The sequence below is a fragment of the Parasteatoda tepidariorum genome, chromosome X2, assembly GCF_043381705.1.
Source record: "Parasteatoda tepidariorum isolate YZ-2023 chromosome X2, CAS_Ptep_4.0, whole genome shotgun sequence".
NCBI lineage: Eukaryota > Metazoa > Arthropoda > Arachnida > Araneae > Theridiidae > Parasteatoda > Parasteatoda tepidariorum.
The window spans coordinates 18,034,475-18,058,764 of record NC_092215.1 but is presented as its reverse complement, the minus strand read 5'-3'; the positions used below and the strand labels follow the sequence as shown (position 1 = coordinate 18,058,764).

At 29.6% G+C, this 24,290-nt stretch overlaps 1 protein-coding gene across 1 annotated transcript; it reads left to right on the top strand.

Annotated features, from left to right (window-relative positions):
- The first annotated feature begins 325 nt into the window (after positions 1–325).
- Positions 326–22,722, top strand: LOC107450574 (apolipophorins-like). Its single transcript, XM_016066401.3, has 29 exons — positions 326–680; positions 2,528–2,581; positions 3,237–3,397; positions 4,335–4,556; positions 5,454–5,594; positions 5,682–5,880; positions 6,556–6,928; positions 7,417–7,582; positions 7,795–7,986; positions 8,118–8,258; positions 8,556–8,706; positions 8,820–9,100; positions 9,736–9,843; positions 9,930–10,058; positions 10,448–10,644; positions 10,744–10,926; positions 11,432–11,693; positions 11,963–12,116; positions 12,198–12,461; positions 13,008–16,252; positions 16,757–16,943; positions 17,045–17,211; positions 17,294–17,444; positions 18,155–18,339; positions 18,921–19,186; positions 19,848–20,152; positions 21,053–21,327; positions 21,541–22,009; positions 22,564–22,722. Exons 1-29 carry the CDS (start codon positions 590–592, stop codon positions 22,593–22,595), a joined length of 8,751 nt encoding a protein of 2,916 aa, XP_015921887.1. The 5' UTR covers positions 326–589; the 3' UTR covers positions 22,596–22,722.
- The last annotated feature ends 1,568 nt before the right edge of the window (positions 22,723–24,290 follow it).

Here is a 24,290-nt window from a genome sequence, read left to right as displayed (position 1 = left end):
ATCAATTAGCGATAACAATTTAACAGAAAAAAAAAGGAACAAAAGAATTTTTGCAGACTTTTTTTAAAAAAAGAAAAAAAAAGAGGCCATAGTACTCTCGTACTTAATAATACGCACACTTTAATACTTATTCGCGAAAAAAAACATTGATATGATACTTTGAAAAACTATTTTTAACTTTGAATAATTAAAGTAGATATAACTGTGATAAAATACATGTTTTGTTTCTGTTTCGCTAAGACAAACATTTACATAACTTTGTCATTGTTTTCCTTACATCTCAACACATTGCAACCTGTTCAATTTTCCATGAAATCAATACTCTGAGAATGCTGCAGAGTTTATTTACCAAAAGTCAGCAATATTTACCACAGACGTACATGATTCTTTCAATCTTTTCTGATCCCAGTCATTGATAATTCTTCGAAAAGATCAAATTTTGATATTTATTCTAAACGATGCTAAATTAGCAGAAATTTTAGCGACACTGTCGTCAGCATCCTGTATGATTGATTTTGTTTTGCAATCTACTTCTTTTCTGGAAGTACCTTACGTGAGCTATTCTAGGGGTTTAAATAGTGCCCTCTGAATGTTCGAAAACCAGATTCGATCAAGCTTCTCAGCAATCATGGGGCTGAGACTTCTAGCTTTAGCGTGCTTAGTGGGAGCTGCATTAGCTGGTAAGTTGTTAACATATTACCATTGGATTACGATCAAAAGGATTACTTTATCATTTCAAGGATATAAATTGAATTCATCATTTCTATCAACCGAATACAGTTGAATCAAAAGGATGATTAACTTTTAAATTATATCATTAAAATAAATTACTTATATTTAACAAAAAGTATTTCCTTAACTTTAAAATAAGTCAATATTAAATCAAAAGTATTACTTCATCATTTCACGCAAGTGAATGGAATCGGTTATTTCAGGCATTTAAATAAATTGAATCAAAAGGATGATTAACTTTTTATTTATATCATTAATATAATTTACTTATTTTTAACGAAGAGTATTTCCTTAAGGCTACAATAAGTCAATATTAAATCAAATGGATGATTATAAAATTTTAATTATATTGTTAAAATAAATTTTGTTCTCAGCAAAGAGTTTTTCCTTAATTTTAAAATAGGCCAATATTTAATCAAAAGGATTACTTTATCAATTCAAGCAATTGAATAGAATCGATTGTTTAGCAGTGGAATAAAATTAAATCAAAAGGATGATTAACTTTTTAATTATATCATTCATTAACTAATTCCTTTTATTTAAAAGCATAATTAAAGGCATAATTTTAATTCAAGCATTTATATATAATTTAATCGATTATTTTTCAATTATAAAATTAAATAATTAAATTTTTATCTAACTGTATTCCTTATGCTCTAAAATAAGGCAATGCAAATTAACATATAATTAAATATGCATTTAAAAATATATCAAGGACATTATAGGAATATATGTATAAGCTGTATTCTATAAGCTTCAAAGTAATATTTAAAAAAATGAATAGGAAGAAGAAACTTTTGGTCAATAAGTCGAAATATATAGTTTTAAATTTATCAAATTTTATTTAAAAATAAAACTAAGTCTTTGTAGGAATAGTTATATTCTAAATTGACAAATAACTCAACTTATTATCTAATGTTTCAGCTTTATAATTTAGGATATACTGAATTAGTTGTATATAGCATTTCTTCAATTTTATTAATTGTTTCACTATTATAATTGGATTTTTAATTAGATGATTAGATAGCAAGTTTCAACTACTTTTATTTATCGAAAAAACTAATAATAATTTATGTAAATAACAAATCAAAAAAATTATCACTTAATTATTTCATTACGCCATTAAATAGAAATATTAATTTTTTAAACTTAAGAAAGTCAAAGTGATTATTGTTTCTGAATTATGCATTCCCTTTATAATTGAATATATCATAACTTACATGCAAAAGATAATTGCTGAATATTTTAATCTTAATAATAAATAATTTGTAATATTAAATATACGCTCATTTAGATTAGTTATGTCAGCAATTTTAACTTGGGGTCTACAGAAAATTAAAATTTCCAAAAGCCAGGATAACTTTAGAGAAAATAGTCTTAAAATTATTCAGATTTTAGAAAAATTAGGTTACATTTTACAAAAATATTAGTCGCTACTCGGCTTTTTACTCACTTTGATGACACGCCACCTAGAATTTGTAGACCTTTGATTATAATACTGATTAAAAAACATGCTTAAAATGATACCAAGGATTATTAACTATATATAAAAACGTTATGTTTTCGATAAACTACAGATACATAATTTTTAATCTTTATGATTAATAATGTAAAATTATTTCTAAATAAATATGGACTGATGAAAAGTTCTTAATTCCTATATTTGTGAATATGTGAAAATTATTCTGCATGTGAATATGTGAAAATTATTCTGCATGTGAATACGTGATAATCATTTGTATGTGAATATGTGAAAATTATTATATATATGAATACATTTAAATTTTATTTGCAGGCCCACTCCCCCTTCAGGAGGGTCAGAGACAATGCGCTAAACAATGCTCACGAGGTAAGTATACTTTCTTACATAAATATGCAGTAATATGCATAACTTAAATATGCAGTACAATAAAAACAAAACAATTCACTTAAATCTTAAGTACAATGAAAAATATTCTTTTAAATCTAAAAGATTTTTATTGATGCTATATATTGGCCCAAACTTATATATAATAAAATAGAAATAATATAAAAATTTTTAAGAATTATTGCCCGAATGAATTTTTTATATAAAAATAAAAGATTTAAATTTTAGAGAAAATTAAGAGAGCAAATCAATTTCAATAATAAAAACTAAAAGCAAATAATAAAAATTAATGTTTCGAAATGATGATTAATGATTTGCTTCTTTTAAGTGATTAAAGAACATATGTTGGAAATAATAACTTTTCTTAAAAGTAAAAGTAATAATAATAAATAAGTAAATAAATAAACAAATAAATAAAATTAATGGGAAATTTGGCTTAAAACCAGGTATATATTTATTGAAAATTATTTGTTGCTAATAAATCCATCTTTTGAAATCTACCTAACATTACGAGATTCAGGTTTTATCTAAAACAAGTAACTATCCGCCATACTCCGTGCTTCTTCATATTTTTGTCATTATTTATATTAAGAATTTGTATATTAATTTGTGTATTGTAAACTTGTTATTCTTTCAGCATTAAACCAACCAAAATTCGGATATGAAATCGGCAAGACTTACACTTATGAATACCGAGGCGAAAATGTAGTATCTGCTACAGGAAAACCAAGGCAAAAGGCAACAATCGAAGGTTTAGCTGTTATTCACGTGGTAGACCAATGCGAGATGGTTCTCCAGGTACTTATAATTTTAACATTGTACTTATGATTTTAACATTGTACTTATAATTTTAACATTGTACTTTTAATTTCAATATTGTACTTATAATTTCAAGGTACTTATAATTTCAATAAAATTTTCATGTAAATAATAAATATAGAAACTTCATATATTTTCAAGTAACGACAAAGAATAATATTAAAAATTTATTTTATTCCTCATAAGTTAAAATTTGAAATATCTAATTTTCTTACATAAATATTATAGCTTATAACTTCATTACCATTTTGTTATTCAAATTAGGGCAATTTTAGTTTCATTGTTAGGTTATTGAATTATTTTTACTTAAAACTAAATATAATAGTAAATTATTTGTGCGCATTGCACCTTTTTAAACCTTTTTGCCCCTTTTATCATCTGTTTAATTTTTGCAATGAATACGGATCCAAATAAAGAGTTTTTTGGTTCAAAAAATTCTTATTAACAATAAGGATAAGTATTAATGCATAGCTGTAAAATTTAGAGCAAGTTACCTCATACTATTAGAAAAAATCAGAGAATAACATTTCATAAAATAACTTTTTTGGAATGTACAAAACTGCACTTACAAACAAATTTGAGATTTTGTATTATTACAATTTAATCATAAAATATAATTTCATGCTTTATTTGATCAGTCAATTAAAAAAAGAAATAATAAAATAGATAAGACATTAATGATTTAAATTTTTTAACTAGGGTACTATTTTGAATGAAATTTATATATTTTTTTTACCTACTTCATGATAATTTATATTCAAACATTTTCGATTAAATAAATTTTCCTTACCTAATAAAATACCTAATTTTGAAAAAAATTCTTTGATCATCATTGAAATCAATACCTGTAATTCCGATTACACATAGTTATGTTTAAATCCTTTGTTCCAAATTAATATCTTATTTTTAATTGCAGTTGAAAAACTTGAGAGTTTCGCAAAAACTATCACCTGAAGAAATTACTGAACTGACTCAAAAATTGGAGTTACCAGTACCATTTTCATTCAATGATGGTGCAGTTGAACAAGTATGTCCAAGCCAAGATGAAGATCTTCAATCTCTGAACATCAAAAAGGGATTGATTTCATCTTTCGTAAACACAATGTCAGAACTCAACAAACCCCAAGAAGTGAAAGAAGTGAGTTATCTTTACTTATACTTCACTTTACTTAACTGTAAATGTAAACTAGTGAGTTAAAATACTTATAAATATATAATTTTATTAATATATCTGTAAAAAATATTTTTTTAATATTCTTGTAAACAAAAATATACCCTACATAAGATGTATTCTATTCTACTAATATGCTTGCAAATATGTTCCAATCAATTAATAATCCTATAAATATATTTTTTAAAATTTAATCAGTTTTAAACCTTATTAAATTCCTCTAATATTTCTAAAACATATTTTATTTTGTTAATTTACCTATAAATATATTTTCTTTTGTTAGTTGTAACAAAGCTTGCATCGCTATACACAACGCAATAAGTAATTAGAAATTTAAACAAAATTAATAGTTTTATTCGTAGTTAATAGTTTAGTTTTATTTGTCTTTATTCATGACCTAAAATTAATACTTTACCTTCATTCCGAATTTGCTATATCAGTTTACTTGACAATTAAAAAACATAAAAAAATTAGCTTGATTTAAGATAATCTTTTTTTGATTTTAATCTTGATTTAAAGTTGCTATGATACAAAAAATAAAGTTTTTACGAACTAATTAAGTAAAATAAGTCTTTTTAAGAAATTTTGTAGCGTTTTTAAATACCTGGAAATAACATAATTACCAGATGAATTTTTTCCTTCATAATATTTTAAAAATTTGAACTCTTTAAAGACCACTAGAATATAGAATTCCATAAAAACTATAAGCAGGCATTCTATAGAATGTCATTAAAAACGGAGAAACAAAACAGACCTGATACATTGTTGGTAACATAGTATTACTAATATATAGTATTACTATACTTATAAAATTAATACTACGCTTATTATTTAACTATATAGAATATTTGTTTTTTATTTCAGTTCGACAGCTTAGGACACTGTATGACTAAATACACTGTTCAAGGATCAGAAATCCGAAAACAAAAGAGTTTGAAGTCATGTACTAACAGACATTCATCAGTCACCGCCATGATTACAAACCCATATGAAGCTTCTGACTCCGTAAGTTAGGACAATATTAACATGTTATTTAAAATTTAAACTTTAAATTAAACTCAATTAACATTAATTTAATTATTTGCTTTTTAGAAGATTCACACTCTTCCAGTATTCCCTGATGAGAAATTGGAGTGCACACAAATTGTTGAGAACAAAATTATCAAGAGTGTTCAATGCCAAGAGCATGCCCAAATCAAACCTCTGAGTCAAAAATCCAGTATCATTAAATTTGAAGGCCAAGTTGAACTTAATTTGTTAAGCACCAGTAATGACGACCAATTACGAACATGTAAGTTAAAAAAGTCATTTATTACTGTTATCATAATATGGTCATTTTAATTTTATTCATTTAGTTAAACTATTTCAGTTCTATCAGACAAACAAATTTAATGATCATTCAAAGTCAGACGAGAAAAAATTTCTTTTAATATAACTGCAAAATTGAGCAGAGCATTTAATCAAATAACAATTTCATAATAAGATAATTAAATTAAGATAATTAGATGCATTAAAAATCAATTACGCGTTAGTTTTTTTATTTTTTGTTTTTTCTTTACAGTCTGGCTTCTTTACAGAGATAATATTCAACGAAAAGAATATTTATACTGAGATTAAATGCTTACAATTATATCAAGATAGTATTTTTCATCAATTCAAGTATTGTTCCTGATTCTATACTTCAAATTAAATAAAACTTTAAGAATTAGTTTAATAATGAAATATTAGGAAACCTTTTGTTAGAAAAATGCTTTTTTTATATAAAATACTTTAAATCGAAATCAAATTTAATTTTTAATTTAATTTAAAAGTTTCTCTTGATCATTTTTAAGTTGATCAAGAGGATAAAAACTAATAAAGAATGTTGTAAAATTATTATTTTATATTCTTACATAATAAGTAAAATAAAATGCTGTTTTTTAAAAGATTAGAATGTAATTAAATTCTAACTTAAAACTATTTTCAGGGCACTCTAACTGGGCACAACAATCTCAGTCCGAATCTGAAGAAAGCCCAGAAGCTTCAAGCTCCAATTACCATGCTTCGGGGGCCAGACAATCCCAGCTCAACAATGCCCAAAACTCACAAGAATCAAGTAAAAAATGGCAACAATCAATTATGTTCAACTATGAGGAACCCAAAAGCGTCAAAAGCCAAGAAAGAGAAACTGAACAGTTATTGCGTCAAATGTGCTCCAAAAATGAACAATCAATGGACATCACCGTCAGCAAGGATTTCATCCAACTTGTCAGCCTTGTAAAGGATTTACCATACTCATCCTTGACACGAATCCACTCTTCATTGGAGTCTGGTCGATTGTGCTCATCAAGGAAAGTACAGTAAGTAAAATACCCTTAAAATTTGATCAACTTCATCGGATACAATTTCAATTGCTTAATACAATAAAGGACAATTAAGGAGCCTAAATTAAAAAAATACAAATGAAACCTTGATTATTAAAACCAACTTACTTACATTTTTAATGAATATATCTAAGTCATATAGAAGATTCCAACTTTCTTTGGTGCTAATGGTTAAGACCCACTTCTTCCAGTATAGATGAGATCGATTTATCGATGCCTGGATGAGTAGTATTCGTATATACTTAAAAAAAATAATTGCCATTGCCTAAATAAGGTGTGATTGACAGTGCCTCGATTAAATAAATTTTCCAATGTCTGGAACAGAAAAATTAAACATAATTGAATGTGAAAAGTTTGGCAGTTGGATGAAAGTTGTTATAACACATTTCGAAAAATTTGACTTCAAGAAAATTTTCTTAAGTATTTGAAAATAAAAGGTAAAGTAAATAAAATTTATTTTACAGTGACTTATTCGTGGACACCTTACCAATGGCTGGATCTGATGCTGCTATTAAACACATGGTAAAATTGTTGGAAAGCAAAGAGATAACTGGATTGAAAGCCAAGCTTTGGCCAGCATCTTTGGCTTTGATTCCAAATCCATCAAGGGAAGCTGTTTCTGAAGTTGTTGTAAGTATACTTTTGATTCAGTATGTTTTCAAACAAATCTGTATAAATGAATATTAAAAACAAATTCTCAAGGCATTTACTAAATAATAATTCAGATAATGCGAAAAACCAAAGATACACTTTTGATTAAATTTTTTATTACATTTTCAAAATTATAATAATTGGTTTAAGTTAGTTTAAATTTTTAAGAAAATATGAACTTTTCATTTTAGCCTTTGTTGCGAATGCAATCCTCAGAACAAGAATCAAGCCCACCATCTCCCGTTATATTGCTAGGAGTCTCCGCTATGGTCCACAGATTCTGTAGCGTGCATGATTGTGAAAAGGAAAGATCAGTTCAAGAAATCACTTCAATCTTAAACCAGCAAATGGGACGACAATGCTCCAACGAAAATGAAGCCCAGGTACTTAACAATTAATTATGAAATTTCAATGAAAGCTACATAATCGTTTTCAATTGTGCGATTCAATCTAATTATATAATTAAAAAGGAATATTCTCTTTTGTTATTATTTATAAGTTTTCTTTTCATTAGATTCTAGCTGCATTGAAAGCCTTTGGTAACATGGGACACCATGGAAATGCAGAACAAACCATTTTGGCATGTGCACAAGACAAGGACAAATCTGCTCGTTTGAGGTTGGCTGCCATTGATGCTTTCAGACGTATTACCCAGGTATATTTATTAGTTAATGTCAAAATAATTGTGTAAGCTTTTTGCTTTGATCTTTAAGATTCTAAACCAGTATTGTTCTTACAAATATGAAAATGCTAGGTAAATGAGGAGTAAGTTGATACTTGACAAATTTTCAACAATTTGAAATCTTCATATTTCAACGATAAGCAATATTTCTTGATTAAAACAACAATTGTTATTGTTCTATAGCTTAAAATTATTTAATTAATGACTATTGTAAAGTGAAATTTTTTAAAAAACACTTAAAATTATTAAAATTTTTCTTGTTATTGACAGAAACGACCTGAAAAGTTAGTTCAAATCTACAGAGATACTCAAGACAGTTCTGAAATCAGGATTGCTGCTTTCTCCAGTGTTATGAAGCAATGTGATGAACAGCAACTTAGAACCATCAAGCGAACTGTTGAACAAGAAAGGGATGTACAAGGTAATGTTTTAAATCCTAATTAAATTTGATACACTGTTCGAATAACTCGAACTTTTAACGAATTCAATAAAAATGAAATAACACAAAAACACTAATATTTCGAATTATTTTAGTATCTGCCTACGTTTCAAGCTACCTCAAGAACATGAAAACAACCTCATCTCCAATGAAGAAGAGTGTAAAACGGGCTTTGGAACAAGTTGAAATTAACCCACCGAAAGTCAGCTACTGGCAAAATTCCAAAAACATTGAATTCTCCTCCTTCAGTGAAACATTCAACATTGGAGGCTCTGTTGAAACTGACATTGTTCATTCACCAGAATCAAAGATTCCACAATCCGTAACCGCAAGGTTTGACGCTGATGTATTGAACAACAACATGAACATTTTTGAAGTAAGCATTGTCATGATATTGCTTGTTGAAGCAGCAAATTTATATTAGAGAACTTGCATTGAAGTTATGAACCATTTTTTTCTTTCAAGTGTAAAGCCTAATTTGAAAGGCTAATGCATGGCTTAAGCCATTAATAGTAAAAAAAAATTCCAAAAAATGAAATGTAAATAGCGAAAGCAACTTAACCATTTCAGTGGGGATCAGATATTTAACTTATTTGATAATAAGTAATATTATTAGATCAAAGACGTAATTTTCAAACTCATTCTCAAATGGGGACAAAGCCAGAATTAAATTAAACTGTAATTTTACCAATTTTCAAACCGTTAAAAACTTTTGGATAAAAACATGTTAAGCCACAATGCTTGAACAGTTAATAGTTTGTTGTAATCTAGATTGTGTGACACCATTTCTATTTTACCAGAAAAATGACACAATCATAATAATTACAACTTATGTATTGTTCATAAATCATTCGCATCTCTAATAAGATCCCGTGGGTCTGTGTCAAAAAGAGTTGTTTAAGTCATAACTTCAAGGCTTACTGAAAAATAATGAATTTTATAGGGTGATTTGCATACGTATTTGTTTTATACTATTATTATTTTAAATAAAATTATCTCGTTTTTTAACAGATTGGAGTCCGAGCTGAAGGTTTCGATGCCATCTTCAAGAACTTACTCGGGTTGAAGGATAAGATTCCAAAATCATCATCTCCTTGGGAACTCTTTAACTCAGAAAGCGTATGTTGAAATCATTTTGATGTAAATTTTCGTGCAAATTATTAGTTTATTATGACTAACAACTAAAATTTTAAATTTTATTTTAGGTTTTTGGAGGAGTTGAAGCTGAAGCATCTGCTTTCATCAGAACAATGAACACTGAAATCTTAGATATCTCTTCTTCTGATATGTCTGAAGTTGGAGAAATGATCAAAATTGCAGACCTAATGAACCAAGTAATAATTTGTTTCGTTTCAAGCTTTAATTTTGTTTATTACAGAACAAGTTACCTTTAATTCGTAAAAACCTTTCTGTAATCTAAAATCCAACTTCTAACATTTGAAAAGTTTTCTTTTTTTAACAATTTCCCATACTCAGTAAAATTCCATTTTATAATTTCTAGAAATATTTCAAAATGCATGAATTTGATAATTTTGTCTAAATTAGGTGATAAATTGAATATAAAAAATGAGCAAAATTGTAACCACAGGAAATTTCTTACATCAAAATAAGACTTTTTTTAATATTAAATATAGATTAGTTGTGAGCCATAATACTAGATAAATGCTTATTTTATTCCATCAATTATTGTAAAACAATTACAATTCTGTTCTAATATTTTCAGCTTGCTCAAGGCAAGAGTTCCGATTTCTCACAAAGCTTCCTTTTCCTGAATTCAAAGCTTATTATTCCCAGTGTAACAGGTAGATCATATTCTTTGGGAGTAACCGGAAGTGCTACTGTAGGACTTACAGCCACTACTAAATTAGATATCATGAGATTCCCACGAAACACTGATGCTCATGCACGTTTCCAACCAAGGTAAGTAATTAATCATGTGCTCCTAGTTCAACATAATATTTTCCTAAAAATGTACTCTACTTTCCATTATAACTGTTTATATAATTATTTAAATTTTAGCTTGAACGTTGAGCTGTCTACAACAGTTGGTATCCAGTCTAACCAGCATAGACCCGATATTAAATTGTCAACACGTATGCACTTGGAATCTAACTTGGAGGCTCAATTTAAAATTAGAGATGGACACTACGCTATTGCCAGTGTCACACTTCCAACTGAGAATGTTGTTCTAGCTAGAGTTAGGTAAGTTTCCACATAGAAATATCAATTTATAAAATAATTTTTGCGATATTAAGTTTTAAAAAGAAAACTGCGATGTCTCACTTACATTATGCAAGATCAATTTGCATTAGAATAGAAGCTAGCTGATCTTCCCAAAAATTATATATATTATAAACTTCATATTTATTAATAACAAAATGGCTTCTGAAATAAAAAAAACGACTCAATTTGGCAAACAAGACTGTCTATGAGCTGAGAAGATTTATTAAATCCATATGGAGAAATCTTCAGAAGAAGGCATTGGTCCACATTGGGCTGCCTGGGAAGATGTAATTTCACATTTTATGTTGCCGTTACTTTTAAAAATAGACATATCATCGATATATAATAAGGAAACACTGAATTTGCATTGTATATTAATGTCTTTTTGAGTAAAACTATTTGTTTCTTCAATAAGTGGTGAGTTTCAGTAGCATGTTGTATTTATTTCGCTTGGAGTTAATTTTTTATGAAATCTCTGTTCCAGCTCTGATATTGTTGAAGTTGATTCTCACCACCAAGAAAGACCAGTTTTTGAACAGATGCAGAAGAAGGTTGACTACTGCTTTGACAAACTGCAAAAACCATTGGGTGTTTCAATTTGCGGAATGTTGGAAGTTCCAAAACCTTTTGTGACCAGATCTTTCCCCTTTATTAACGCTGGTGTTGGAAGTATTGAATTTTCAATTAAGAAGACTGACCGTAATCTGAAATCATTTGAATTGAAATTGGAACGACCAAGACACGCCGTAAGTGCAAAATTTACAGATATAACATTTTATTTAGTTTTATAAAGATAAGCTTTTTTATTCAATAGTAATTGAGGACCATTTATTTCGAGTTCAAATAATTACATCATGTAATTCAGTACCTTTTACAAATATATATTTATAATTTAAAATATAGTAAATTTACATTGTATTATAATATTGAGAACTTTTAAAATTCGGAAGTCATTTACTTAAAAAAATATTGCCTTAAAAACTACGCAATATTAATGAACTTAAAATATGATTAGGCACCTGTTCAGAAGTTCAGAGCATCTTTTGACACTCCTGGATCCCAAGTTAATCGACGATTTGCTGCCGAGTTGGATGTAAAACGCCAAGGAGAAGATTACCAAGAATATTCTTTGCAATTGACATCTCCATTTAAGAACGCCGGTGGCTCAGGTACATTGATCTCGATTCATTTAATAACAAAAATGGTTTTAACTGAGTCAGTTGGTTAAAAAAAATGTTTGAATTTCGCAGGTTCACTCACTCTCAGACCAGAACTTCTTGATAGTGTTGTTGAAATTCACAGTGGATCATCACCATTGCTTTCATTCAAGGCTTCTTCTCAGATTTCTTCATCTCGTGCCAAGAAAGTGTTCAAGCCATCTGTACATCTCCAAATTGGAAGCAAATCACCTCTTCAAGTTGGTGGAGTCGTTTCTGTCACACACGGAAGAAAACAAGTAATTTCAATTGACATTCAAGCTAACAAGCCTAGTAGACGACCTATGTCTGTAAGAGGTACGTATTCAAGTTCAAACTAAGTAAAAGTTAATTATAACAAAATATATTTTGTAGTTAATAGAATTTCATAAAATTACTGATTTAACAAAGCACTTGATGTTCTTCAGTTAGTAATTAACTCCTTGGCACACTCAGTGACTTTTGAGGACGTTACCAAAAATGTATTTTAAAATCGTAGAAATTTGTTTATTTACATAAATTACTTTTGCATATTATTTTCTTCAAAATTTTATTTCCGTTTGTATGATATTGAAATCTTCATTATTTTCAAATTTGATTCTGCAATAGTTTATCAAAATGTCAAAAAAAAATTTTAAATTCGTTTAAATATTAGTTATTTAGTTTATTTGTTCCCAGTAATTATTTTAGTAAATAGAATTTTGATCCGCTTTTTAATCCTAATATATAAACTGGATTACTGAAAAAATTCGCACTATTCATCACTGAACTTATCAGAAACATAATAAACAATTGTGGATCATAGAAAAACTGGAATTTTAATCGAAATATCAAACTAAAAATACAAAATTATTAATTTTTTAGGTAGCATTACAAAAGAGGGAAGCATTGTTCTTTCTAAGAAATCCGAATGGAAAATAAGCTCTGATTTGTCTTTTGAAAGTAGCTTCTTTGAGAGTCAAGTCCGATCTATGCTTGAAAAACAATCAAAGCAAGCTGAAACCATATCTGCAAGCATTGAAACAGAATACAAGAGAGGATCTCAGAGGCATTCAATGTCATTTTCTGGTACTGCTCAACAGAGTTCATCTAAAATTAGTACAAACGCTCAATTCCAATCCACTCAATTCCCTTCTACAAGCTGGAGTTTGAAATGGGAAAGGCAAGGAAAACCACATCAGTCAATGAAAAATGATATTATTTTGAGGTATGGCCAAAACCAGGAACGCAGTTTCATTAGTGTTAAACAGAGTAGCCATGTTCCATCAAAAGGACAAGGAAAATGTAATGTTGTAGTTAAAGTGCCACAATTGAACATTGATAGTGAGCTGACAGTTACTCATGAATTATCATCATCAGAAAGTGCACACAAACTTCAATTGGAAGCAGATTTATGTTACAAAGAGGACAAACACATCAAGGGATTCTTACATTTTGACGCACCATCTGTTAAACCACTTAGAGCAAGCTCAGAAATCCAATTAGAATTGCCTTCTGGTAAACTGTCATATTCTAATGAAATTAGAGAAACAAGTTCTAGAAGATATGAAGGAAACACACAAATGCAATGGAAAGAAAGCAGACCAGTACAAGTTAAATACATCTATCAAGTTTTGAGTGACAGATCGAAATTGCATCATGAGCTTGACGCTTCACTTCAACTTCCTTCAAGGCAAAGTCCAATTCAAAGCAAATGCTCTTTAGAGGTTAGCAGACAGACTGTTAGGATTGATGGATCTTTGAGTTCCCGACGATCACCCGATTATACCATTCAGGCTGAACTTACTCCATCTGGAAGAAGTAGCTTGAGACTTCAAACACCAAAAGTTGATGGAGACTTGAAGATTCAAAATGAGCAACAGAAGAAAGCTTTTGATCTGGATCTTAGACTTAAGGGATCTCAATCAAGACGGGTAATTGCATCCACAAAAGTTCAGTTGGGACAGAAGAAATCTTTCGAAGTGGAAATGTCATGGGATGCTGATCGACAACCAGAAAAGAAAGTTTCTTTCACTTCAAAAGGAGAAGTTGCTAGCACCAGTTACTCTGTAAGTTCACAATTGCAAATAGCTGATTTACTAAGCTTATCTTTCACCGAATCTGGACAAAAATCTATTTTGGGTAACCACCAAGGCAGCGTAGAAGCCAGCATTAAAAACCATCAACCAATTCGTGTAGATTATAGCCATAAGTTATCCAACGGACAAAGTAAATGTCAGCTTAAATTCTCTAGGAATAATGTCGAAAAAGTTGAAGCAAAGTTGGAAATGAAGTCAATGAAATCTTCAAATGGACAAAACTTAGACATGAAAGCTTCCTTAACATCATTGGTTAATTCTTTCCAAACTAAAGAAATTGAAATTAGGCATTCGAGCCAAAAAAGTGGTTCATCAGTGGAAAGGCAAACTTCAATCCGTATCCAAAGATCTCCTAGTAAACAGTACAAAGCGGAATTAAGCTCCGAATCTCAACCCAAAGGAGTTCAAATTAGAGCACAGGTAAATACTCCTCATAAAATGTTTTCTCAACAAACTGCAGTTATGTCCTTCCAAAAATCAGACAGCTCTATTTCTTCAAGTTTAAGTATTGAGCTCCCAGAAAACAAATTGTTCTCCATCAGCTCTGAGATGCAAAAGCGAAGCCATGAAGCAAGCGCTACAGTAGTTGTCAAATCTCCATTTGAGTCAGCCCAAGAAATTAAAGTACATTTCGCAGTTGATAACCACAGAAGCATTAAAAGCTTTCTTTCTTATTTGGATGTGAACAGCGCTAGGTTAGCTGATGTGGAAGCAACCATGACCCAATCACCAAGTGAAACAAATCTGCGATGGCAACTGAAAGTTTCTCCATCTCCAAAGGTAAAATTCCAAGGATTGCGCATGTCTCTCAAGCAAACTAAATCGTCATTAGAACTTTCTGGAGAAGTTCAAATGCAAGGAGAAAAAACAATTACCATTTCTTCTCAAGTATCTAAGCAAAGATCTGGAATTTCTGCTTCTTTCAGCTTGAACACACCATTTAAAAGACTTCAAAGTATTAATACTTCTTTGATGCAATCTAAAAGTTCAGTACAGCTTGCAGGATCAGTTCGATACATGGAAGACAAAGAAATTTCAGTAAAATCTGAATTCGCAAAGGAAGCATCCAAACTTTCTGCAACATCAACTCTTTCAACTCCTTACAGTCTTAAAGATGCTAAAGCACATATTTCAATTGAAATGGAACCATCACAAAAAAGTCTCATTGCTTTCATTGATGCTAATGGACAACGAAAAGGAGATGTTGAAATCAGTTACTCTTCATCATTCAGTGGAATGGAACTGAAAAGCCGTATGAAAACAGCTCATTCTCAAGAGTTATCATCTCGCATCAAGTTGGAAAAAGATGAAAAATCATTCACCTTTCAAGCAAAGATGGTAAAAGGAGCATCGACTTTACTGTCATCCAGAAACAGACTACAATCAGAAAGCATGGAACAGACTCTATTAGATCTTCAAATCTCAAGACAACCCTCTTCCGACCCTAGAAGCAGCGATTTGTACAGCATGAGATTGTCTGGACCAGTAACACCCTTAACTCTAAGCATGTCAACATCTCGCATCCAGGGTAATGGACTATACATAGAGGCTAGTGCATGCCAAGAATCTCAAAGTAAATGTTATAAATTGAAAACAACACAAAAAACTCCAAAGAACTCTCAAAAATATCATCTTCATCAAGAACTGTCTGTAGAACTCGAAAAATTAACTGGCTCAAGAAGTGAAGTAGTTGGCACAGCCCACTTACTTGCAAGTGCAGAACAACGTGACTTCATATCAAAAATTACAGTTGAATTCCAAGGACAGACTCTTGGCTACGAAATCAGAGCTCACAAAAGAGTAAATGAAAATGACCACTGTACCATTGATGCCCACATCTTTAAACCAAGTGAAACATCTCGATTTAGAGCCAGTGTTTTGCACAGTCATGGCCGACTTTCCCTGGAAATTGAAGCTACTCCAGATTCTTCAGTTCCAAACAAAAAGTTTGCCCTGGAAATCCAAAGAGAACATAAAAACAAAAACGAATTGTCTGGATCCCTTAAATTGTCTTCCCCCAAAAGTGAAAAGGTACTTTTAAAGTTTTTCTCACTTTAAGAAAATATATATAAATTTAATAAATTTAAAAAAATATATAAATTTAAAATAAATAAAAACTGAAATAAAAAAAAATTCAACGCAGAAATAGCTGTACTTGAAATTAAAATACATAGCATTACTTCACTGAATTTAGAAAACTAATTCTTTCATACTTAATTATTCATTATCTGAAGGAAGTGTTATACGTTTTAAAAGTAACTTAATCCTCCAAATAATAGTTAATCAATCAATTAATGTCTTGAACAAATCAAAGATATTTACTATAATAATATCAAGTAATTAGTTATTGTAATATTAATTTGACAAATGTAAAAAAAGCATTAAGTATTTTATTGAAAACCTGGAATTACTTTATGCATCTTAAAATGATTAGAGATAATTGAACAGTTTCACTAATTTTTAAACTTAATTGTAGATCACAAAATCTTATGGGTTTAATAGAGTATGCAATTAAAAAATATTTTAACCTTTCAGCCAATCATTTTGACTGTCCAAATGCAGAAACAAGGTTTGATTCCAGTTCAAGGAAAATGGGTGCTCCAATACTCCTCTATCGAAGGATCAAGAACTCAACAAAAAGTTTGGACTTTAGAAGTTTCTTCTCATTTGCAACAAAGATCTCAAGGAAAGAAATTCCTTAACTACAAGCTTTACAATGCCGGTAAATAGATGTTTAATTTGTTAAATTATAATATATATTATTTGTGTTTTTAAATAGTTCATTGAACTTTCAGAATTTTAATTAGTAATTTTGCATTATAGATCGAAGTATAAGCGCTTCTCTTGAAATGAAAAAGGAGAGCTCCAGACTTCAAGATTCTTATGGATATGAATGGAGTTACCAGAAACAATCCAGTCTTAAGAAAGGAGGAGTTTCAATTAAGCTTTCTCAAAAAATGAACGGTCGACCTCAACATCTTGACATTACTGTAAGCCATACACCATGATTATTGAATTTATTTACATGAAATTGTAGTTATATTTGTTATTACAATAATTCTTCTTTTACAGTACTATACTCCAAATGTGGCTTTAGAAATTCAAGGACGAGCAACACAAGCACCACATGTTAAAATGTCACTCCGATCAACTGGACAAAAAACTAAAGAAGTTAAAATTGTATCAAACAATAACTGTGTTGAATTGCAAGTACTTGAATCAGGTATGTACATTGCAGAAAACTTTATCCTCTAAAAATACAATTACCAACTGCTCCGGATACGCCAAAATAATTAAAAAAACGGTAAATAACTACAAACTAAAATTCGCAATTTGAATAATTTAGCTAATTTTTTAAAAGGCTTAACATGACATAACTGTAATAAAGTGGTAAAATATGAGCCTACAAATTCTTTAGAAATAGTGGATAACAATCTAATAAATTGAATTTATTAAGCAAAGAATCACGATTAATAATTTACCACTCGAAAATATTTACAAACTGTTCGGAGCAAGTTGGAATCTCAGCAATTATTAATCTTCTTACTATAATTATTGCTATTATCTCTTTGCACTAATAAGTGCTTAGGCACTAATTGTATTCCTTTAAAACAGTTCTTTTCTTGACTTAAAGAAGATAAATAAAGTAATTCGTTCATGATACATATTGATTCTTACTAACAGTACCTAAAATTCTCACAGTAACAGGTCCTTATAAATAGTAATGCTCAATGATTAAAGTTAATACCATATGACAAAACATTCTTGTGCCCTATTATCATTACATTATTCAAAACTTAGCATTTATAATAGTTTTTTTTTTCAAATTTGAGGAAAGTTAAATAAGTAAAGATACACTAATGAAATATTAAAGATAATATTTGGAATATACCATACAATGATTACATATTTTGTAATTAACATCTTTTTCAGCTCCTATCTGGAAAAGCTCTCTTTGCGTCAATAAGCGAGTTGGAGAAACTTTGCAATTCGTAAGTGCTGATGCTTACTATCGTAGACACAAGAGTTTGGACTTCAGCGTTGGAATTGACCCTCAAACTGAATCTTTCATTACAATCCAAATGCAATGGGATAAAAAAGACATTGTTCGTGCTCTGGTAAGTTAGCTTATAATTTTACATCAAAAAAATAAACAATATGTTCTAAATTCTAACTATATAAACAATAGTTCATATATATTTTTAAGTGAGTTGTTTCCTTCAAGTCATTTATGAAATATTTTATATAAATAACTTGACAAATAATATGTATTCCCTATGCACTGAAATCAGCCTTCCCATTATTATTAAAAATTTTAAAAAATGATGGTGAAATTACCAACAATGTCCATTTTAATACATTTGTGACAAACACTAGACATAATTTGTTAAAGAAATTATGGCAATAATATGAAAAAATAGTTGAGAGCATAAGAGAAATGAGAGATGAGAAATATAGGAGAACATGAGAAAATATAAAGAAAATATGAGTATGAGAATTTGTCAAATTTATAAACGTTAAAGCTGTATGTAGAAAAAAACTTCTATCATTAATGAAAATTTATTACTAATGTTATAAATTTACAGGACCTGTAGAAACCCGTTAAAATGATTGTAAGATTCGAAGTTTTAGTGAAATTAGTGCAATCATAATTATTTACGAAAAATTTTATTGATATAAGTAAAACTTTTATTTTCAGGAGGAGGTTACTGGTTTAAATGAACTTCTGCAAGATCGTTCTTTGCAAGAATTAGAAGAGAAATTGAGACAGGAAATCGAAAAATTGAAAAACGATGTTATTATGCCCGTTTACAACGAAATTATGGATAAAATTAGACACTTGAAACAATTGCAGGAACAACGAGTCAGAAATCTGCTCGAACAACATCAAGAAATGTTGCAAGACCAAGTTAAACGATTCCAACAATATAAGGAGTCTATTGCTAGCTTGCTTGAATCAATCATGTAAGTATCTTGAATATGTCACGTAATTAACTGTGGAAGTGATAGCATATATCACGTAATTAACTGTGGAAGTGATTGCATATGTCACGTAATTAACTGTGGAAGTGATTGCATATGTCACGTAATTAACAATGGAAGTGATTGCATATGTCACGTAATTAACTGTGGAAGTATGGAACTATTTAATTGATGGCAATAAATTTATTAAAATCTGAAAGCAAAGAGATGAGAGTAAATCAGAGATGCCAACTTGCAGCGGGTACATATTTTCGAATGGTAGTCTTTTGATTCTCGGTTTAGTAAATTCTATTTGTGGGTATTTTACTCATCACTAATTCTAAATAACTCAAAACCTCATGTGATAATACACTTTTTACCGGTAAACCATGTTGAGTATTTTAAAAAGTAGGAAAAATTAACCGAAAATCTGAAAATTTTAGTTTGTAATTCTTTATCGTTTTTAAAAACATCTAGTCCAATCCGAAACAGTTGACATTTTTGAGTAAGCTTCAAAACTAAAATTTATCCTTAAGGTATTTATGCATAAAGTTAAAATAAAGTATCAGCTCAAAAAGTACTATCTTTAAGAATTGTTTATATAATTTCAAATCATCCTACTTTTTACTATCTTGTGATAAATGTTTCATTTATTTATTTGTAGACCCTGGGAGTACATTCACGACGAAGTACTTGTTCCTGTATATCAATCTTTGAAATGCGTAATGGATTCCTACTTGCAACTTGCAATGAAACACATCCCAGATATCTCTAGAATCATCATGGAAGCTACAAAAGAACAACTCGAATACTGTTTGAAGAAGTTCTGCGTTGCTGGAACCTTTTGCTACGATATCAGACGAGTATATGAACGTCAAGGACTGCAACAGGCTCAACAATTAACCATGCAAAAATTGATCAAAGTTCAGCAATCAATCCAGAAACAATGTTGGGAACAAATGGAGCAATGTAAGTGTAAATTAATAAATGTTTCTTAAATATATCTTGTAGGTTAAGATCTGTTATTTTCTTGAATAGTAAGTAGCAGTTTTAAAGTGACTTTAAACGTATTTCCTTTGCCTCAAATTCGATGCCGAATTTCATTCTTTTTGCACTAATTATTGATATTAATGATTTTGTTTGAACATTTTTCAAAGATTTGAAAGAGTTATGAACTCAATGAACATTTACCTACCAAGCATTACCTCATTAAATTGGTACCAAATTAGTTTTATAACTTCAAAATTCATACGCTCTTTAACCACGCCTCTTTTTCTAAGAACTCAACTGTTACACCTGTAATTGCATAAAATTATCTTCCAGCTAATGAATCGTTACTTTATTATTAGTATAATTTTACTGGTGTCGATTTACAAAACTGCATCAGGAATTACCTAAAACTCCACCTACTTAAAATGCAATAACTTATTTGGGACAAAAATAGTCCCCCTAAATGCAGCAACTAATTTGGGAAGGAGAGAGTATAATATATTATGTTGCATAAGTTTTACTAAACTGTGAAAGCGTCATTGACAAGATGGCGTCTTATTTCTTAATATGAATATGTTGTGAAAGTGTCATTGGATGATTACATCTTTCATGCCGATTTTCTAATTATTGTTCATACTTTCATACCTTTTTTTAACAGACAGACTCGTATAAGCATTCTTCTTTTGTTTTTCTTTATAGCAAAGCTGAAAAGGTTTAAAATGACAGTATAAGTTAAAATCTAATAAAAAGAATATGCTTTTTTAATTCAAAAATGTAACATGCCTTTAAAATAAAAGTATCCTTAACAATTGCTCATGAACCACGCTTATGTAAGTTTTTCTCCAACTTAGCGATATTCAATATATGTATTTTTTACAGGGATTCCTGAATACAGTCAAAAACTTGCTGAAAGCATTGAAAAGTATGCACAAAATGTCGAGGAGATTATCAAGACAATCATTGAATCTGAAGCCTTTGCAAAAGTAATTGAATACAGTAAGATAGTCAGTGAAAAAGTTTTCCACTATAGCACTGTAGCCGCTGAAAAAGTTCTTATCAAGCTGGGCAAAATTTTCCACATTATTAGCGAAGATGAAGATTTCCAAACTATTCGATCTATGACTAAGTTTATGACTGAAGGTGTTGAGAACCAGGTATTAATCACATCTTTCTGTTTTACATAGAAATATTTGCTATAGAATATCAGCTACGTAGTATTTTCGCCTAATTAATCACATTAATATTTGTATTGCATCTTTAAGCGGTTAATATCATCGATTCTTATTTATTTCAATATTTATTATTATAAATTATATTTATTTTAATCATTTTAAGTTTTTAATTATGTTAATTTATAATTAATATAGGTAAAGAGCATGTGGCAGAACAGGGAAAGCTATGTGAGACAGCTTAAAAACATTATGAGAAAAGTATGGGAACTCAAAGACGAACTGAAATCCCAACTGAAGAGCCAATGGGAAAACAGGGATGAATACAAAAGAAAAATCCGAAGCGTATGGGAAGAATGCAAAAGAAAAATTCAAAAAGTATGGGAAAACAGGGACAATTATCTCAGAAAGCTGAAAAATGCATGGGAAAACAAGGAAAAACATCTCAGAAAATTACAAAATGCATGGGAAGACAAAGAATCTTTTGTCAAGCAAGAATTGGTCCCTCTGAAGCAAAGTTTAATGAGCAAAAGCAAGGAATTGATGCAAGGTCGATTAGAAGTCCCACAATTTGATCTTCAACAAGGAAACATCAAGGTTTTAGTTCGTCACCCCCTTACACAAAGCCACATCCAAGTAGTGCAAAACGTATTGAGAGCTTGCCAACGTAAGTAAAAATTGAACTCAATTTTGTTTAGAATAGTTTTGTTTTGAACTCAATTTGTTTGTTTTGTTACTCTATTTCGTTCAATTTTGTTTCAACTTTTATCCATTTATTGCCAGTTGGTTGTTTTCATCTAGGGGGAAAATAGCGAATTCTTTAAAAAAATGTTCAATAAATTTTAAAATATAAAAAATATATATTTGTTTTTTATACGGAGTCAATTCTTTATAACATGATAGATAATATTACAAAATTAAAAGCTTTAATCGAGTTTAAGTTTCTCCAACTGAAACAATTTTTCTAAGTGAAAGAGTATTAACTAAAAAGACTTAAAAGCCTTATGAATGGTGGAATTAGAGTTGAGTAAAGTTTAATAGTCAAGTAGATTTTAATAATTATTATAATTAAAATATGTATAGGTCTGATTTTACTTGTTAGCTTAATTTCCTAATTTCATATTTTTTTCTGATGGAATTTATCACTTCATTTGAAAATAGGACTTTAAGATTTTAACTATAATTTTGCTTTTACTAATTATTCTTTTCTTTCTTTTCCAGAAAAAATGCAGCAACTTATTAGTCAACCTTGATCATAAATGGACTTTTATTTAATATATGTGTGTGTCTTATTTAATTGCCGATTTTTAAATTATTAAAATTATTTATAAAGTGTAAAAATTGAACATAGGTGTCCAATAAATGTTTCAAAGCTATAAATGTCTTTGTCTTCTTTATTACTTTTACGATGAAAAAGCTGAGAAATAAGCGAGTTTCTGAAATAGTTGTATGTTTAACCTCATCGAAACGGGCGAGTCATATATGCATACCTGCCAACTTTTACGCATTTGGCGTAAAATTTTATTTTTATATTTAAAGTGGTAGTAAATATATACTATTTTTTCTTTTATAAACTTAATTTTTCAATGATTTTGATCACCACTATTCTTAAAAAATTAAGCACATATATCAGTATGAAGTTACTATCATGGCTGTAGTACCACAGGGTAGCATTCTGGGACCGATATTATACATATTATACACTTACGATTTTCCTATAAACAAAGCCGATTATAACAGCATAACAGCCTATTACGCAGACGATACCGGTATTATTATTAAATCCAGAAACCCAAATCATGCTCTTCAAAAACTACAAGACCATATAGACGAAATAGAAGACTGGTGCTTAAAATGGAAAACTGCAGTAAATGCTGGAAAATCACAAATATTAATTATACAAAAAAGAAGAATTAAAATACTTCCACAACTTCAACCAAAAATGTTCAACATACCAATACCAATAGTTAAAAAAGCAAATTATCTTGGCCTTATAATCAATAGCAAACTCACCTGGAATGATCACATCAAAAGCACAATAGATAAAGCAAATGCAGCAATAATAGCCATACAACCATTAATATATAATCAGAATATGTCACTTAAACTAAAGAAGCTACTATATACAGCAATGATCCGCCCAATACTTACCTATGCCTCACCTGCCTGGACAACGATACCTCAACATCTACTGAAGAAATTAAACCAATGCCAAAACAAGATCCTTAGAAAAATAACCTGTGCAAGATGGTTCATCCGGAATACCAATATACATGCAGACCTCAAAATACCAACTCTATCACAGCATATATACAAGCTAAACGCAGATTTTTTCGATAAAGCCATAGAATGTAAAACAGCAAATTTTAATGAAATCTTTAAATTTGAAAATTATATCAAAGATAAAAACTACAGACCAATAGCTGCACATTTCACCTCCGACGCCTCATATCATAACTATCAAAACAAATAATTTCATCAACCTTTCTGAAAATAACGTTTACTCATGCTGATACAATTCTGAACAACTCCAAAATCAAACAAACACAGTTAAGAGCAAGCTGCTCAATTTATTTTTGATTCCTTTTTAGTTATCCAAGCAAAGAGCTTGAAACATTCATAAAAGCAACTCCAGTGCCTGCTTACCTCATTGCTCAACCAAAACTGTTCAAAAATTCCAGATGAATGGGATAGGGGTCGCTTCGCGGCCCAGGTGCCCAATAAAATCTAAACACTAGGACTAGGATCATGGCTGTCAACTTAAGTTTTTGCAAACAGAACTTATTTTTTTGTTTAAAATTGAAATTTTAATTCCATTTTAATACCAGTGGGAAAAATGATAATGGAAGGGATTAGAAGTTGGCAGGTATGTATATGCATTCTCAGGGTGTCTATAACAGAGATGCCAACTTGCTCCGGACAGCAAATATATATTTTGAAGTGGCAGT